At 50.3% G+C, this 18,071-nt stretch overlaps 1 protein-coding gene across 1 annotated transcript in view; it reads left to right on the plus strand.

Moving 5' to 3' along the window:
- Fam188b (family with sequence similarity 188, member B) overlaps positions 1 to 18,071 on the plus strand; it is a 90,217-nt gene that overhangs the window by 52,155 nt on the left and 19,991 nt on the right. The window contains exons 10-13 of the mRNA XM_013035127.1: positions 8,753 to 8,854; positions 10,437 to 10,500; positions 11,415 to 11,480; positions 15,715 to 15,782. Of these exons, the coding sequence (XP_012890581.1) occupies positions 8,753 to 8,854; positions 10,437 to 10,500; positions 11,415 to 11,480; positions 15,715 to 15,782 (300 nt within the window). The remainder of the gene's footprint in view (positions 1 to 8,752; positions 8,855 to 10,436; positions 10,501 to 11,414; positions 11,481 to 15,714; positions 15,783 to 18,071) is intronic.

The following is an 18,071-nucleotide window of genomic DNA, read 5'->3' on the forward strand; positions in this document are numbered from 1 at the left end:
GCTCACATTGTCCTCAGAACTACACAAAATTTTTTTTTTTGGGTCTGATCTTGGGGCGCCTGGGCACTGTCCCTCAGCTCTTCAGCTCAAGGCTAGCGTAGGTACCACTTGAGCCATAGCACCACTTCAGGCTTTTTTCTTTTTGCTTATGTGGTGCTGAGGAATCGAACCCAGGGCCTCATGCATGCAAGGCAAGCGCTGTACCACTGAGCCACCTTCCCAGCCCAAGCTACACAAATTTTGCGTTTGTACTTTTCTTTTTAGTTGGAAAACAACAAAATCACCTATAAACAATCACCCAGACTGAGAATAAATATGAGCAGGACCCCAAAAGAACTTGTTTCTGCTCAGTAGATGCCCTTTTCCCCTTTGCAGAGTTACACTTCAAGGGTCCTAAAGGCAGTCTAGTTTTTTAGTTCCTGGGCTTTATTGAAAGTCACTTTTTTTTTTGAAGTGAGCATTTCAGAGCCTTTAAGACTTGTGTTGTCAAGACGACGACGACGACAGAACCCATCTGTCCATCTATCTGCCCATTCATCCTATCATGTTCAAAAACCTGGAGACACTGTCCCAGAGTTTGCGGCAATCAGACAAAGCATGTTTGCTCACCATTTTAGTTATACCCATGAGAAGGTAGCTTCTTTCATATGTTTTCCAGGTAATTTTAGAAGATAATTCTTTTCTTCTTTATTCTCAAAGATGCTACTCATGTCATGACAACACATGCCATTTCCATTGCAGTCTGACCTGTCCTCATCTCTCTGCTCCCTTACTGCCTGCAAGCTTGGCTCAGCAAAATGCTCTAGGAAGTTTGAATCTAATGTTTTGATTCCTTCCTTCTTTTGTTTCTTTCTTTTTTTCTTTCCTTCCTTCTTTTTGGCAATCCTGGAGCTTGAACTCAGGGCCTGGGCACTTTTTTCTGAGTCTGTCTGTACTCAAGGCTAGCACTCTACCACTTGAGCCACAGTTCTACTTCTGGCTTTTTCTGTTTATGTGGTACTGAGGAATGGTACCCAGGGCTTCATGCATGCTAGGCAAGCACTGTACCACTAAGCCATATTCCCAGCCCAGTGTTTTGATTTCTAATGAGGCCAAAATGGGCCTCTGTGACCAGGATTCCCCTTGCAGGATGGCGTAGAGACTGAGCACTTTTTTTGTTTTTGGTCGTGGGGCTTGAACTCTGGGCCTGGATGCTGCCCCTCAGCTCTTTAGCTCAAGGTGAGCGCTCTACCACTTGAGCCACAGTGCCACTTCTGGCTTTTTCTGCTTATGTTGTGCTGAGGTATCAAACCCAGGGCCTCATGCATGCAAGGCAAGCACTCTACCACTGAGCCATCTTCCCAGCCCTGGGACTGAGCAGTGTGTACTCAGCAAGATGACAGGGCTGATATAAACAGGTAACCTTCTTGTCCTTGCTCCTAAGATTGAATAGAAGAACCAGGTAAGTGGGCAGGTGATGACAGGGGACATGTGGGCTGCTGAGGGTTCAACTTACCTTCCTACAGGGGAAGTTCTGATCCTACCTGCAGGGGGAACCATGCCCCTGGAACTCTTCATACACACTCACACACTCTTGTTCCCCCTCAGTTTTTCCCTCTTGCTAAGGCCCACAGGCCTATATGCTCAGATGTGATGCCCATTGGCCCCTTTCATTGCTCATCTTTTTTTTTTGTTGGTGTGGGGTTTGAACTAGGGCCTGGGCGCTGCACTTCAGCTCAAGGCAAACATTCTACCACTTGAGCCACAGTACCACTTCCAGTTTTCTGGTAGTTTTTTATTGGAGATAAGAGCCTCACAGACGTTCCTGCCCAGGCTGGTTTTGAACTGCGATCCTCAGACCTCAGCCTCCTGAGTAGCTAGGATTACAGGCGTGAGCCACTGGTCCCCAGCTTCATTGTCCATCTTTATGCAGGCTTTCCCAGGTCTCCTACTTCTAAGGTTTCCATCTCTGATTGGTGCTCTTGTTTGTCAGAGTAGCTACTGGTCCATGCTTGCCTTAGTTCTCTGGAGTCTGAGAACTGGAGTTTCTTAGTCTATGCTTGCCTTGCTTCTCCTGACAGAACACAGACACTGTGAGAATAGGACTTTCTTGGTCCATGCTTGCCTCGCTTCTGACAGAACACAAACCCTGTGAGAATAGGAGTTTCTTTGTGCTTGCCTCGCTTCTTCAGACCCTGTGAGAACTGGAGTTTCTTGGGCTGCCTCTTCCACAAAGGACTTTGGGATTTTTGTTGAATGAGCGAATCAAGAAATGAATGAATTGTGTGGACAAATAGGGAGGGGAGGCAGTAAAGTGAACAAGATCTTCAAAGTCTCCAGGGAAGGGGGAAGAGCCAAGCTTTGCTTGGGGTCAGGGGGTCAGTGTAGTATTTGGAGGGGCAGGGGTTGGGTGGGGTCTGGCTGCAGAGAGGGCTGCTGGGCTGTTGGGACCACCCGCTGTTAGAGCAAGCCTTGACTCTGGCCCATGTGAAAGATGTCTCATGACTCATTTCAGCCTGAAGCCCTTTCTGAGTTGCTTTTGAAATTCAGCTTTGGACTTTTAGGGGAAGTTGGATGGCTTCTCATCCACAGGATGTAGGGCTTAAGTTGGTTCCTGCCTAAGACACAAGCCTGACTTGCTTGCTTGTGGCCCACCACCCAAGTCCAGTAAGGGTTGTAAGAGCTTTCCCATCCCTGCCATGTCTCTTAGGGGATATAGAGAGGGGACTAAGACTTGTATTGGAAGACAGAGGTCTCTCCAGGTTGAGTAGAAGGAACTTCTTCCCTAGTTGTGAGAGCTGTGTTCTCTCCCATTGCTGGCTTGCTGGGTGCTTGCCACAAAAGCAAGCACTGACAAGGCCTACTGGGCACCTGCTATACATCAGGTCCACCATAGCTCTGTGGTCAGTGGGGTAGAAACCAAGATGCCAGAGCTGCTTCATCTGTGCTTGGAGGCCTTTAGGCTGAGCTGGCTGTGGCCTAGGTATGCATAGGTGAAGAGGATGGAATGCTGCTGGGTTACCTGATATGTGAAAGTTGTGTCTTGTGGGGATTTTGTTCTTTGTGGGAGTTTTGTTATTGTGGAGGTTATTATATGTGGGGATTGTATTGTGGAGGGGTCTATTGCATGTGTGTGGGGTAACTTTATAAAGGTATTGGTGTATAGAGATTTATGTTTTGTGTGGATTTTGTGTGCTGTGTGGAGTTGTGTTGTTTTGTGGGGTTGCATAGTGTGTAGGTTGTGCCATGTTTGAGTTATTGTATGTAGGGAATGTTATATTGGGCTTGTGTTGTATTAGGGTGTGTTACTTTGTCTTTATGAGTTATATTATGTGTATGTTGTGTTGTGGGATTGTGTATGTGGGGGATTGTAAAGTTGTGAAGAGATTGTTTTGTGTAATGGGGTAGTGTGTGGATTTGTATTGTGTGAGTTGTGTTGTGGAAGTTGGTGTATGTTGGGTAAGTTTTGCTGTGTATGGGTTTTGTTGTGTAACGATGTATTATGTTGTGTGGAATTGTGTTGTGTGGAGGTTGAGTTATGTGTGGGTGTGTTGTGTGGGGGAAGTATGTAGAGAGTGTTGTGTAGAGGTTGTGTTGTATGTGGTTGTATTGTGGAGGTTGTATATAGGATTTTGTTGTATAGAGTGGTGTCATATATGGGTTGTGTTTGTGTTGTGTGGTTTATGTTTTGAGGTGGTCCTGTATGGTTGTATTGGATGTGTTGTAGGAAGGAGCTGGCTTGGTGGGCCACTGCCTTGGCTTTAGTGGGCCAATTGGTCTTCTGAAATGAGGCCTAGTTGGACACCGGATGTAGAAACAGGGCCTGGACAGATATCAGATGTAGAGATGGGGCCTGGATGGATACCGGAAGGTGGTTTCCCCTCCACCAGAGCCCTGTGCTCTGGGTGCTGCTGTAGTCCTTCTACCTCTCACCTCTGCTGTTTTCAGGCCACTCACATGATGCTCTGCCACACAGCCAGGGCCTGAGAGGATAGGCTTGTACCCAGGAAGAGGTTTGAGAGGTTGGCTCAGCTGCCAGCTTTCTGACAAAGCCTGGAGGAGTCAGGAAGAGGTGGCAGAGAGCAGCTGAGGAAATCTAGAGACCATCTTTCTTATATGGTCAGAACTCTCCCCTAGTAACCTTAAATTAGAAAGTACAAATAGCCGCTGAAAAGCAAAGGCTTGTGCCAGTGAGCAGGACCATTGAACTTTTTCACTGTGGTGTAGAGGAAGAAACTGAGGTTCAGAGAGGGAGAAGTGCTAGCTCAGAGTTAGACCAGGACCATGGTAGAACTGAGATTGGTGAGTGGCACTCACGTGGTGCAGAGTGCTACTGTGCCTCAGAAGCAGTGCGGGGCCAGAGTAGGCAGGAGGGCCGAGAGCTGAGTTTGGAAGAGCTGATTGTTGGCTCCTTCCAGGCTCTGTTTTTGAAGCACAGATGATAAGAGTGGACATAGGAGCCCTCACTTTTCTGGGTGATGTTATTGGCTGAATCTGGGCCTCAGTCAGCTTCCACTGACCGCAGTTACCACCTTTACAGAGGTTGACAGTTCACAGTATTCCTGCTCAGGAACAGTGTTCCTGTGTGCCAGGCTGGCTTGAGGGATCATGCTCCCTTTTGACTAAAATCCCAGGATATCAGAAATGGTCCAGCTTTAGAGAAAGAAGGGTGGGCAGGCAGGCTTCTCTGTTGTCTCTGGAAACATCAGGATGCTTTGCCAGATAAAGAAGGTGCAAATATTACACACCTGAAACTGATGACTTACAGAGCCCTGTCCTTTGCTTCCTGTTTGATTCTGCAGATTGGTGACAGGAATATGGTTGTGAGAGGATTGTAGAGGGGGATGGCATCCTTGGGGGAAGCTATGCAGAAATAAAGGCTACTTGGCAGGGCTGGTGTTTTTTCCTAGTGACTGTCTGGCCTCATTAAACCTCAGCCCATCAGGCTAGCAGTCGGCTTCCCACCCTCTCCTTAGTCAGCTACACAGAACCAGGCAGCAGGACTGGGGTTTTTCCACTGGAGAAAGAGAGATAAGACTTACTCCATTCTCTACCTACCTGCCCTCCCATCCCACAAGAATCTAGACCAAGGAGGGGCCTTGGAAGGCCGGTGTGAATGGGAGATTCAGTGATGTCACCCTGTGAGTCCTCCTCCCTTCTGAAATCCTAGAGATCGAGACCAAGAGGAGGAGGGGCACTTTGCCTAGATCACTCTGGATTTGGGGGCAGAACAAGGCTTGGAGCCCAGGTCCTGAAGCCCCAGGCCACTGTCCTCCTGCTCCTCCCTCCAGAGACTCAACCCAGACAGCAGGCAAGCAGAGTGGAGAGGGCCATGGCCTATCCATACCTACCAGCTTTCTCAGAACTTTTATAGACTCATGGGCATGTCCAAGTGGATGCCAGGCAGAGTTGAGGCCCTTAGGGTAGAAATATCTCTGTTCTTAAACACTTGGGCAAGTGTATTATGAATAATTTCCCCATCTACCTCTCCCTAGACAAATGCTTTCACCCTGCCCTTCTGAGAGGAACTGGACTCTTGAAGACACTTCTGGTGAAAGAGCCTGGCCAGGTGCCAGATTCCTGGTAGGAGTGTGGTAGTCATGTGTCTGAGTTGCTGAGGGTTGCACAAGGGTTGCCTCTGAGTGAAGATCGTGTCCAGGTGATGTAGGCAGACACAAGTGACTCCTTCCTGTGTCGTTCCTGCAGGGCAAGCACTCAGGCACATACATTCAGTCTGACAACTTTAGGCAGGCTAAACGCCAGAACATAAGGGTGAAGTATGTTGGAGGAATGAAGGCCAGGTAGGAGTTGGGAATGTGATGCCTGAGAACTAGGAGTAAACCCTGGGGCTCCTGACTGTCTAGATACTGCACTTTCCCAGCCCCACCGTGCTGTCTAGAAAACCATGTCTTAAATTGCCATGGCCCAGATGGAGAAGGCTGGAGGGCAGCAGGGAAGGCTGGAGAAGCTATGAAACAGATGGACAGAACAAGGACTTTGTAGACATAGGCAGGTTCAGAGGATCATAGACAGAACCTATAGAGTTGAAGATAGCTTGTACCAGGAGCAACATCTCTTGGTTGTATTACATGGTGCTAGCGAGACAAGTCTAAGATCAAAGGGACATTCGTTCTCAAGATCAAATGCCTGAGAATAGAGCTCAGAGGTAGACTGCATGTCTAGTGTACACAAGGCCTTGGCTTTGGTCTTTAGCATAGAATGAAACAAAACCAAGATCTTAGGACATTGGGTATACTATGTAGTGGGAGGCTGTCTGTCCTGGTAAACCAGTGCCCTCTAGGACCAGGCTCAGGAAGGTGGGTGTGAGACTCAGGATGTGCAATTAGCAGGATGCAGCAGACCTTGGGGGAGAGTAGGGAATGGCACCAGAGCTGTGCAGACAGAATGGAGTCCATACTTTGGGTTCTGCATCCAGAGATAAATGTCCAGGCCTCTTTCCTCTGCCTGACAAGTTCTGCTGTTCAGACCAGGCTTGTCCTTGATGCAGCCTCTCCTGAAACCAAGAGCAGTGTTTTCTCAGTGTTCTTTTCTAGTTAGTTGTGACCTGGACCAGTGCTCTGGCAACTTGGGCTCTGCTTCGATGACACTGAGGTCACCATTTCCTGCAAGGAGCACCATAGGCTTCTGAGCTTGGAACAGCAGCAGGTGGTGGCTGCATTATGTTCCTGTGCACTGAATGTGTGCTGCATTCCTATGTCCTGAGTGCCTGCTCAGTTATGTGCCTGCTTGGTTATGTTCTTGTGTGTAGAGTGCTTGCTGCTAGTTTATGTCTCTGCACACCAAGAGCTTACTGCTGTGCTATGCCCCTGCATGTTATTTGCCACTGGGTTATGTTCCTGTGTGCTGAGTTCTTGCTGCTGGGGCATGTTCCTGCCTAATGCATGATGCTTGGTTTTGTTCCTGTACACTGAGTACCTGTAGGGCTATGTTCCTGGTACTGTCTGCTACAAGGTTATTTTCTCACATACTGAGTGCCTGATGCAGGGTTATCTTCCCATGCTGAGTACCTGCTGGTACTGAGTGTTAGCTGTTGGGTTATATTCCTGTGTACTGAATGCTTGCTGCTGGGTTATATTCCTGTGTACTGAATACTTGCTGCTGGGTTATATTCCTGTGTACTGAAAGCTTGCTTCTGGGTTATATCCCTGTGTAATGAGTGCTTGCTGCTTAGTTATTCTCCCAAGTGTTTGCTTTTGGTTTTTTTTTTCCCTGCTAGGCTCATTGAAGCTGCAGGGCCAGTGGCAACCCCCTGCTCTGCGGCTCAGCCCGAGTATGGGGATGGGGGAGCTGAGGTTGTCACAGACAGGATAGGAACAAGCACCAGGTCCCTGGCAGGTGCCGTTTGCTTAAGGGGCCAGCACTCTGAGCAGCGGCATGTCCGGCAGGTGCCATCTGTGTAAGGTTCCAGTGCTGTGAGCCATGGCTCATTAGGCCAGTTTTTCCATGGGAAGAATGAGAGGCTGCTGTGTCCTGTCACTCTCATTTTTAAAGTGAAGGCCTACAACATCCTGCCTGCAGGTCCCTGGCCCTGCATCCTGGCCCTGGGCAGTCATTGCCCACCATGGTGGCTTTAGCTAGTCTCTTGGTTTTCTTCTGTCCCAGGGCAAGGGGCAAATTCTGGTATTCTCTGCCATCTGTACCTTAGTGTGAAGTTCAGGCATTTTGGTGACTGAGAACTTGGAACTCTCTGTTTACGTGTGCTGCTCAGTGGGGTCCCCCCCAGGCCTTTTTTTCTGGTTAGGAAACCATCCACTGAAGTGGCTTCTGCAAGAACTTCAGAGCCCCGGGCAAGGCATGAAGCACAGCTCCGAGAGCCTGGAAATGCCAAATGGAAAGAAATGGCTATATTTGGCTGTTGCTCTTCCTCCCTCATTCTCCACACACCAGGAACCTCTTAGTCACATTTTTATTGCAGGAGCCTCAGCCCCTTTGGTATTGGCTGCCCATGCTGCCTGAACCTCTTTCCTAGGCTGTGCCCATCACTCTCTGTCCATCCATCTCTGACCCTTCTCCCCACCACCCCATGGTGGCTTATAGTTCCCCTGACCCTCCTTACCTTCTCTGGGAAATCTGCCCGCCCTCCACCCTTCTCCTGCCTTTTTACGCCCTTCTTCCTAGGAGTCTTAGGGTCTCCTTAAGATTGGTGAGTCAGAGGCTAGCTGGATCTCCACCCTAACTGTCGCACAGCCTTACTCTCCATAGTTCAGTTACAGCCATAGTGTCATTCTTGATAGTGTCCTCCCTTCACCCCAACCCCTTGTTTAAGAATCGGCCTGTTAGGCTTGGCACATGGTTCCCTTGGAACCGTGGCCTCATCTCCTGTTGTATGCAAGTGTGGAGCACTTGTTGGTCTCTAGGGCCAGGGAGTTGGGATGGCCAAAGCTGGGGCAGGGAAGTGCCTCACATCTGCCTGAAGTGGCAGCTGCTCCAGGGCATGCCTAGTGGCTCTCCTGGCCTCTGTCAGCACATGGCCCTTTCTGAGCATACTTCTGGCCCTGCCAAGCCCCTGGGGCCCCTTGGCTCCAGTGGGCTGTTTCCTGAGCCTTCATCTTCTCTAGCCTCTTTACCCTTGGTCCATCTGAAGGCTGTTCCCTTGGTCCAGGTCTGCAGAGGACCTTCATCATAAGGCCAGGCTCCACTTGGAGTCCCTGGGCTACAAGTGACCTCAGGGAGAGGGGAGCCCTTGGAAGTGCAAGAGCTGTGTCTAGGCTCTTGCCTGGGAGCATAAGCACATTCCATTTCTTGTCTTCAGGCTGCTGCAGCCTTCAGATGCCCAGAGGACACGCTGCCTCACCCTGGCCATCGCAGACATCCTGTGGCGGGCTGGGGGCCACCAGCGAGCCGTGGTCACATTGTGAGTAGATTCAAGGGCTGCCCAGTTTATGCTGGTACAGCTACAGGCCACCCTGCTGTGGGCATCCCAGCCTCAGTGGGAGGACTATATGCTGGGCATCCTGCCTTGGTAAGGGGCCAGGGAGGCCCCCCATGACTCTTCTCTGAGGAAGCCAGTGAACTCCATAGCTGGTTGCCCTGTGTATGTTCCCAATCCCTAGGCCCTGGAAAACAGCCCCTCAGCGTGGCCCTATTTGTGTCACCATTCCCAGTCCCTGGTGAGGGATATGCTGGAGCCCCCTCACATCTCGTTTCCTGGAGGAAGAGTCTGAAATGGAGCCCAGGCCTGGACCCTTGGGCCCTGATCCTGTCCTGACCCTGTCCTGTCCTCCACAGTCTGCAGGGGTGAGCTTGCTGTCCTTTGGCCTGGCTTCTCAGAGTACACAAGTCACTTTGTCCCAGCTAGGAAGCTAAGCTTTCATAGAGGAGGTACCTTGGGATCCACGGACCACGTACTGGTTTAGGGACTTAAGAGAAGGGACTCCCAGAGACAGACTCTCAGAGCTGTAGTTGACTAGCCCTGTGACCTTGGGCATGTGCCAAGATCTACCTCTATGCCTCATCTGTTTACTTGTTAGAAGAGGATGATAGCCATGAGTATTTTATCGGATGGTTGTGAGAACTAAGTAAGTCAGTATAAATAAATGATACCTGTAATATATATAATGTTATTAGGTTGAGTCCTTTGTCGGTATAGATGAATGATAAATAATAAATGTGGAGTTCCTAGGGCAGTGCATTATGACTGTGACTGCCACAGTCATTCCTGTTGTTACTGCTGTCTGTGCAGTCTCTCCTATTGTAACTGCTTACCTGTCTTCACAGTCTCTCCTGTTGTTGCTACTATCTGTCTGCACAGCCACTCCTGTTGTTACTGCTTACCTGTTTCTATTGCTCAGGCCTAGGTAGCTTGTGACCCTTGACCCTGAAGAGGGATGTGACAGCACTCAGGGAAGAAAGAGTAGGGCTAGATTTCTCCCTATTGTAGAGATTAAGAAACAGAAGCACAGAGAAGGGAAGGTAGCAGGCCTCACAGCTGCTGCTGGCACATAGCCCCATACTCAAATCCTATGCTGAGTTGGTGCTGGTCACCCAGTTGGTTGCTTGATGGTCCCAGTGGGGAGGCATTAGAGAGACCAGGGCACAATTTCCTACCCAGGGACAGCAGTGGGACAGCTGCCGCCTTAGTGTTCGTGTTGGGAGTGCCAGGCAGACTTCCTCCTGGCAGGCATAGGCTTGCATACTTACTCCAAGTTCACCCTCTGTCTCTTTTTCCACTCATTTTTTTTCTTTTCCTGCTGGCGATTTCTCTGGGCCAGGCTAGTGGGTAAGTTCAAAGCAGGGAAAAGGAGAAGTCTGGCCAGTTCTTTCCATGGGAGCCACCTTCTCATTTGTCCTTGCATAATTACACAGCCAGACACAGCCACAGTGGCCTCCCAGGCTGAAAGCTGGGTAGACTGTAGGCCTGGCAGGCAGGAAACTTTGCAAGTGGGAGGCTGGTATTCCTCTTAACCAGGACTTACACACCTTCTTTTCCTTTTTAGGGCTTCAGGAACACAGCAGTTCAGTCCAATGGGAAAATACAAAGCAGATGGAGTCTTAGAAACAGTACGGCTTTCTGGAAATTATCACTCAACTTTTGGCTTTGTTTGGGGACTGTCTTCTTTCCTGTCCAGCTGGGTCTGGACAGGCCTCCATCCAGTGTAGCCCAGGCTGCACAGACTCCTGTGAGGGATTGGGGTGGGCAAAGGTAGTAAGCTGTGAGGATGGACTCCAGCTATGTCCCCACAGCCTCAGTGGCCCCCAGGGTGCCCCCCTCTGACCCCACAGCTGCTCATAGTGCATCAGCTGGGCCTGGCCTTCTCACTGTCTTCCTATGGCTTGAGCATCTTTAGGGTTCTTCCAGGATGGTGAGGTAGATGGCTCTGGGAGGAGAGGAAGTTAGGAGTGGGGAAGGGCAGGGAGTGAGGAGCACCAGCCACAAGGCTAGATGCAAGTGGAGCAAGGGGAGGAGAGAACAAGCTCGTCCTTCTGTTTTGTAAACATCAGCACAATGAAAAATCTTAAAACTTGCCACCTCTTCACTGAGAATTTTTGTTTTAACCAGTTGGTTTCATTTGACCTTGCTGGGACATAGGTAGCCCTGGGCCCTCATGCAGGGCTTCACTTTGTTGGATATTTTCTTTTCCTTGACCTGCTGGAGCAGGCCATGGGTGGGGTAGGAGGGCTACAGCTTCTGTTTCTCCTGGATTCAGGACCAGCCCAGGTTCTCCTGGCCCTGTTTCCCTGTCTCAGGAAGGTCCTGTGCCTTAGTCCCAACATGTGGGAATCCTGGGGACTCCAAGGGAAGTCAGGGCTGCTTGGAGCTGACGGGCCTGGAGTCACAGAAGCTTAGGTATGGTGATGCCAGCTCTGTAGGAAACCACTCTTCTCAGGGACTTGAGGGTTTTGCAGTGTTAATTCTAGGGCCTGAAGACAGACTCTGGATGAGGCGAACAGCTCACCCTTGTATCTTCCCTCAGCTCATGCTCCATAGTTTGACCTGCTTTGAAGATCTGGTGACTTTTCTTCAACACAGCATTCAGCAGGTATGAGCAACTGCTTGTTTTCATGATGTCATTAAGCCTTCTCACTTCCTTGTGGAAGGGCCTGCTGGACCCTGATGCTGGAGCCAAAAACAATGGGGCTATGTGGGCTGGAGAAATGTGGACCAGGGTATACCATGCAGCCTCTGCAGCAGCTTTGCCTGGAGCAGTCCCCCATTGGACTGTGAGAACCTGCCTGGAAAGGGAGCTGGGCCTATAAAAGGAGCAGGGCCTGGGAAGGGAATGAGACCTGGGAAAAGAGTGGGGCCTGAAAAGGGAGTCAGACCTGGGAAGGAAGCCAGGCCTGGGACCAGAACAGGGCCTGGAAAGGGAAAGAGCGCAAGACAAGGCCGCAGGGCTCTTTGTCTGACCGAGCAGGTCCAATTCCATATCAGATGAAGAGGTTGGCAGTTGCCAACTAGTGCTTATGGGACCTTGTGTGGCACAACCATGTGCCAGTGTCCTGAGGAGGCAGGGCTGTCCCAGGCAAGGACCCTGCGGGGGCCCAGTCTACCCAGGGAGCCCATATAGTCAACACTGGCTGAGAGACTGGCTCTAACCGGATGACCTTAGGGCTGTCAGATCGGTTAGAATCCTCTATGGAGGGGGTCCACAGCTTCTGGAGCCTGTCAACCTGGATTGTGTCCAGGTTATACCTCTGAGTAACTTTGCAGCCTCAGATAGCACCCTGAACCCCTCTGCACCTCAGTTTCCTCATCTGTCAGACATGGGTGGTAATAGCTGGGCCTGTTGCAGGATACCATCCAAGGCCCGAGCACCTGGACAGAGCAGTGTCCTTGTTATTGTCCACATTTGTTGGTGTTATCATGGTCCCAGGGCCACCTTGGAAGGGCTTGTTGTAGATGTATGAAAAAAGACATTGTGGAGTACAAATGCAGCATGGGCCAAGGCCAGAAGACCCCCAAACTCCAAGACCCCCAACTACAATCCAGGAAGAGGAGACCCCGACCTCTAAGACCACTAACTACAGTTCAGGGACAGGAGATCCTGATCTCAGATACCCCCAACTACAATCCATGGAGAGGAGACCTTCATCTCTGAGGCCAAGTCCAGGGACAGGAGAGCCCAACCTCCAACATCCCCAACTGTAGTCCAGGGACCCTGATTCTAGATATCTATGAGTACATTCCAGGGACAGGACCCCCCAATCTCTGAGATCCCCAACTACTGACCTCACAGCCCTGATACCCACTGTTAGACCATCCCCAGCCTTCTCCTGCCTTTACTCAGTTCTCTGGCTGTGAGATCTGTTCTGTTAGACCCAGAGAAGACAGAGGTTTGTTTTTGTGTGTTGTGTGTATGAGAGAGAGACAGACAGACAGACATGTACCTGAGCAGGGAGACTTTGCTGATACTATCCCCAGAACGTAAGAGGTCTGGCCCAGCCTGGAATGCAGCAGGCCCGCTAGTACTAGATGTCCTTGGCAGAAAGAGGGCTGCCCTGGCAGCAGGAAGAGGGGTCCCCATGAAGTCATTTGACACCAGTGCTGAGACCTCTCATACTAGTAGCCCAAGAAGCAGACCCAGAGCCTGCACATGAACCCAGATTTGGGCCTTTCTGTGTGGTATGGGGGAGAAATAGGTTGGGTGTGCCTTCTTCTGCAGGAATCTAGGCCCTGGGCTGCTGTCACCTGCTGCTTGCCTAGGCTCCTTTGGATTCTGGGAATAAGGCAGAGGGCTGAATGCCAGTTCAGTACATTCCCTGCCCTCCAGAGTAGTGAGAGACCAGGCATGAGGGCTGTGAGCTCCCGGCTGCTGCCTGGTCACAACCAGCCTTGGGAAAGTCCTGGCTCCTGTTTCCTTAACTGAAAATGGAAGAAAGCACAGTTGCCAGATCTAGTGGTGGATCACAAGGAACCTAAATGCTGCAGGAGATCTTTTCTGCACACAGCTCTTAGAGTTGCTGGATAAACCTGTTAAATGCAGTGTTGTGAGGCTGCATCAGCATCCCCAGGGCTGCTCCCAGCCTGATGACCTCAGCATTTGAGTAGCCTGGATGGAGGGTGGGATGAATATGGAGCTGCCCAGCCAGAAGAGAAGTGACCAATGAGGCTCCTGTGATAGAAGGACCCCAAATGAGCACTCAGTAAGTAGGTCCTAGCTCTGTAGATTGATCACTGCCTCTGGTGAGGGGCCAGCCCTCAGTACTAGGCCTCCAGACCCACAGGTAGGGTCTCACCTGTGTGTCTGGCCAAGAGAGGGGTTTAGTGTTTGGGTGCTAGCGGCAGGCCCCTCCTTCATGTGGCTGCTACACCCCCGGCAGGCTCCTCCCTGGCCCAGCCCGTGCTACACTGGGCCAGCCAGTCCCTGGCCCTTGTCCCTCTGGACAGTAATGCTCCCCACAGCTTAGTTTATGTTTTTGCTGGACACAACTGAGCTGTCTCAGCACTGGGCTCACCAAGTCCATTTTTATGGGTTGGCCTAAGAGGAGCTCCCCTTGCCAGGCCTGGAAATGTACACCAAGCCATCTCTTCCCAAAACAAATAGACTCCTTGCTTGCATTTCATTACCATCCACCCCCAGCAAGGTGTCTGTTGGTCCAGGTTAGCTCAGGTACCCCACCCTGCCTCCCATTGGAGCCCCACGGTGGGCCCAGGTCTCTCTATGGCCACAGCTCTGTGTGGGGAGAATGGCCCCTTTTTCCCGAGTGGCACCAGACATTGTTCTGGCCCCAGCTGTGGTTTCCGGCCCTGCCTTCTGCCAGGCTTGCCTCTTAAGCCGGCCTGTTGCCCTGTGGCCTCCCATGTCTTGGCAGCTAGATTTTGATGAGATAATTTTAATAGATGTTTTTAGAAGCAAGATGGAATACTGGTACCAGTCAGTTGTATTCTGATGGGCAAGGAGGCCAAACAGGGGCCAATTCCCTGCCCTGTGCTGGGAGCCAGCCTGAGTACTGGCTCATCTTGGGGTGGTCCAAGGACTGGAGTGACAGCAACAGCCCCCACCTACGCAGGATCTTGGGCCCACTGTGTCATTGCCATTCTTGTGTCTGACTGTTACACAGGCAAGGCAGTGCCTTAGGGAAGATCCTCTTGACACCAGAATTTTAGTCAGTAGGCTTTGTTATTTTATGACTGATTAACTGACTAATTAAATTACTGGACGAAATAGAGATTATATTTCAAGAAAGAGATATTTTTGTCAAAAACTTGTGCTATAATCATTACCAAACAATACAGTATTTGGTTCTGAGTTTCCTGGCAGCCAGTGCAAAAATGGAAATATGATAAATTGTATAATTTTTATTGGCTGTGGTAAAAGAAACAAGAATCCCCCCCCCTTTCAGCATTTTTAAACACATTTCATACTGATATACAGCTGTAGGACAGGTATAAGAGGTGGCAAGAAGTGACTCCCCAGGGAACATGGTCTGTCATAGCTGGTTGTGACTCCTGGACTTGCTGAACAGTTGGGCAATGCAGACCCAGAATCATACTAACAGAATTGGTCCAGCCTTGGTCTTTCCCTCTCTTCCTTCTAGTTCTGCCTAATCCTAGCTACTTAGGAGCCCAAGATCTGAGAATTGAAGTTCAAAATCAGCCTGGCAGGAAAGTCTGTGAGACTCTTTATCTCCAATTAACCATCCAAAAAGAAAAAAAAGCTGGAATTGGAACCTTGAACAAAAGCAACAACAATACCCCCAAAACAAACTCCAGGGATAGCACTCAGGCCACAAAACAAAAATCCACGATGAACAAAATACCAAACCTTTGATGTTCAAAAATACAACAATTTACCCAAAAAGCCACATTTTGATCTACCTCCCTCACCTTCCTAGCAACCCTTCCCCCTTCTCCCCCCCACCCCCATTACTGCTGAGAACAGTATAATGCCACATGAGGAGCTGGCATTGGGGTGGCCCCAGCTTCCTGTGGAGTGTTCAGAAGCTGTGTAACTTCAGGCAGGTTACCTTGTCTCAGCCTCAGTGGCTGACTAAGGGTGATGAACAGTGCTTACCCCCAGTCTTGGCCCCCTTATAGAGCTCTCAATTAACTCCTGTGGCCTTCAGGGTCTCAAGGTCATGGGCGGCCTCCATGGTGGCCTGTGTGTCACTTGTGCCCTGTCCCTATTGTTCCTGAGCCTGGGGTACCACTGTCCTTCAGAGGGGCTGGCTGATGAGATCCACATGAATTGTCTGCAGGTCATAGGCCTGGGGCATGTTTCTGTCTGGTGTGACCCCAGGTGTGCCTGTGTCCTTATCCTTTCTCTCCCACAGTTTGAAGCAGGCCCATTCGGCTGCATCTTGCTCACCCTGTCTGCCATCCTGTCCAGGTCCCCAGAGCTGTGAGTATCTCTCTATCCTCTTAGAGGGGTGGGGTGGGGGCAATTGGGGCTGGCTCTTCCCTGCTGTCCCCATCCCCTGCTCCAAGCCAGGCCAGTGTCTGACACAAAATGAGCCTAGTATCTGGTTGAAAGGAAAATTGGCTGGGGGGGGGGGTGGGCAGGGTGAGGATGAGGGCAGCTGTGTTCTCACCTGCCCAGGTCACCTCCTTGCCTCTCTCGCAGACTTTGTGTGGACTTCAGCACTCATAGTTTGGGATGTAGGAGGTGGGCAGTGGAGGCTGAGCACCAAGAGGGGACTCAGTCTCTTAAGAAGCAGGGAGAGGGAGCTCTTTGTGTGTTGTTCCAGGCAAGATTGAACTGATGTTGAGGACCAGTTTCTGAGCAGGTGAGTAAGTGGGTGCCAAGGGGCCTGGTCAGCAAGGAGGGGCACTGGCTGGGTCCCCCCTGTGCAGTCCCTGTATATTACCAGGAGCTGAGCTCTATGCAGCTTGCTCCACAGGAGCTATCTGGGCCTCTTGTTATCTTGGCGCTCTGTCACCAGGAACAGCAGAGTAATTGCAGGTGGACAGCATTGCGAGGTGAAGCATGGTGATGGCTCTGTTCCTTTCAAGCAGAGGTGAACCCAAAGGCTAGGAGGGCTGGGAGAGTGATTTGACTTTTGGGGGTCTGACAGGAAAGGCTTAGAAGCAGTGCTCAGCTGGATCCAGAGGAGGACTTCCTGCATGGCTCTGAGGTGTGTAGGCAGGGAGGCCCGTTAGAAGAGGTGCTTGATCCTTCTGTGGCTAGTACTGTTCTCCTGGGCCTCTGTTGCAGTCAGGAGGGGGCCACATGCTCTGCTCCTGTGTCAGCTTGTCTGCCTGCTACTTGTTGCCCCTGACCTTATCTAATGGATGTGTGTATAGCACTTGGTGGGTGTTTTGTCCTGGCAGGACCAGGATATGAGTTGTTCCTGGCATGGGCCTTTGCAACCCCTCCAGGCCTGGCTTACTTACTTACCCCTCCCTGCATGGAGGGCTGGTGGGGGGCTTCCAGCCTCATACAATCTCTAGCCAGGCCTCAGCTTCTGTCCTCCCCATTCTGTCCAACTAGACCAGTTCCAGCCCAGGCTGCAGCACCTGTGGTTGGTGTGCAGAAGGCATGTAGACCTGCATAGCCTCTGCTAATGAGCTTGGGGTCCCAGTTCTGCCAAAACACATGTGCCCACACATGCACAGATACACACAGGCGATATACAGACACAAGATACATGCATAGATACGGACATGTATACGCAGACATACACATACGCATATATACACATACAGATGTGGACATATAGGCACATGTGTACACACATAGACACTTGGGAACATAGGCACACACATACAGACATGGGCACACAGGTAGACACAGAGGCACAAATGACACACAGATGTGAGCACACAAGCAAACAGAGGTGTACATGTACACACATACAAATGTGGCACACAGGCAGACACAGGCACACATTACACACATACAGATGTGGCCACATAGGAGGACACATAGAGGCACACATGTTCACACAGACATGGGCACAGTGCGGACCCAGATGCACACATGTACATACGTAGAGATGTGGCCACACAAGCCAACACATAGAGATACACAGGTATACACATGTAGACATGTGCAGCACAGACACACATGTACACACATATAACGTGGACCCACAGACAGAGAGGAGGCACATGTGTATACACATACAGATGTGGACACAGACACATAAAGGCACATGTGTATACACATACAGATGTGAACACAGACACATAAAGGCACATATGTATATACATACAGATGTGGGCACACAAGCAGACACATAGAAGCACACATTTATATACATACAGATATATGTGTACACATTGTAGAGATGTGGAAATACAGGCACCTGTGTACACACATATAGACATGGTAGATACAGAGGCACAAACATACACACAGCAGACATGTAGAGGTGCACATGTATACACAAACAGATGTGAGCACAGTCAGAGGCACACATGTACATACCTACAGATGGTACATAAACACAGATGTACACACAGACATTAGCACACTGGCAGACAGGTAGAGGTGTACATGTATACACATACAAATTTGACACGTGAGCACAGATGCAGACACAATTGCACACACATACAGATGTGAGCACACAGGCAGACACATAGAGGCACATGTGTATACACATACAGATGTGGGCATACAGGCAGACAGGTGCACATGAACACATACAGATGTGGGCACATAGGCATACATATAAACATACAGACA

This window comes from Dipodomys ordii, unplaced genomic scaffold (genome assembly GCF_000151885.1).
Source record: "Dipodomys ordii isolate 6190 unplaced genomic scaffold, Dord_2.0 Scaffold205, whole genome shotgun sequence".
Lineage (NCBI taxonomy): Eukaryota > Metazoa > Chordata > Mammalia > Rodentia > Heteromyidae > Dipodomys > Dipodomys ordii.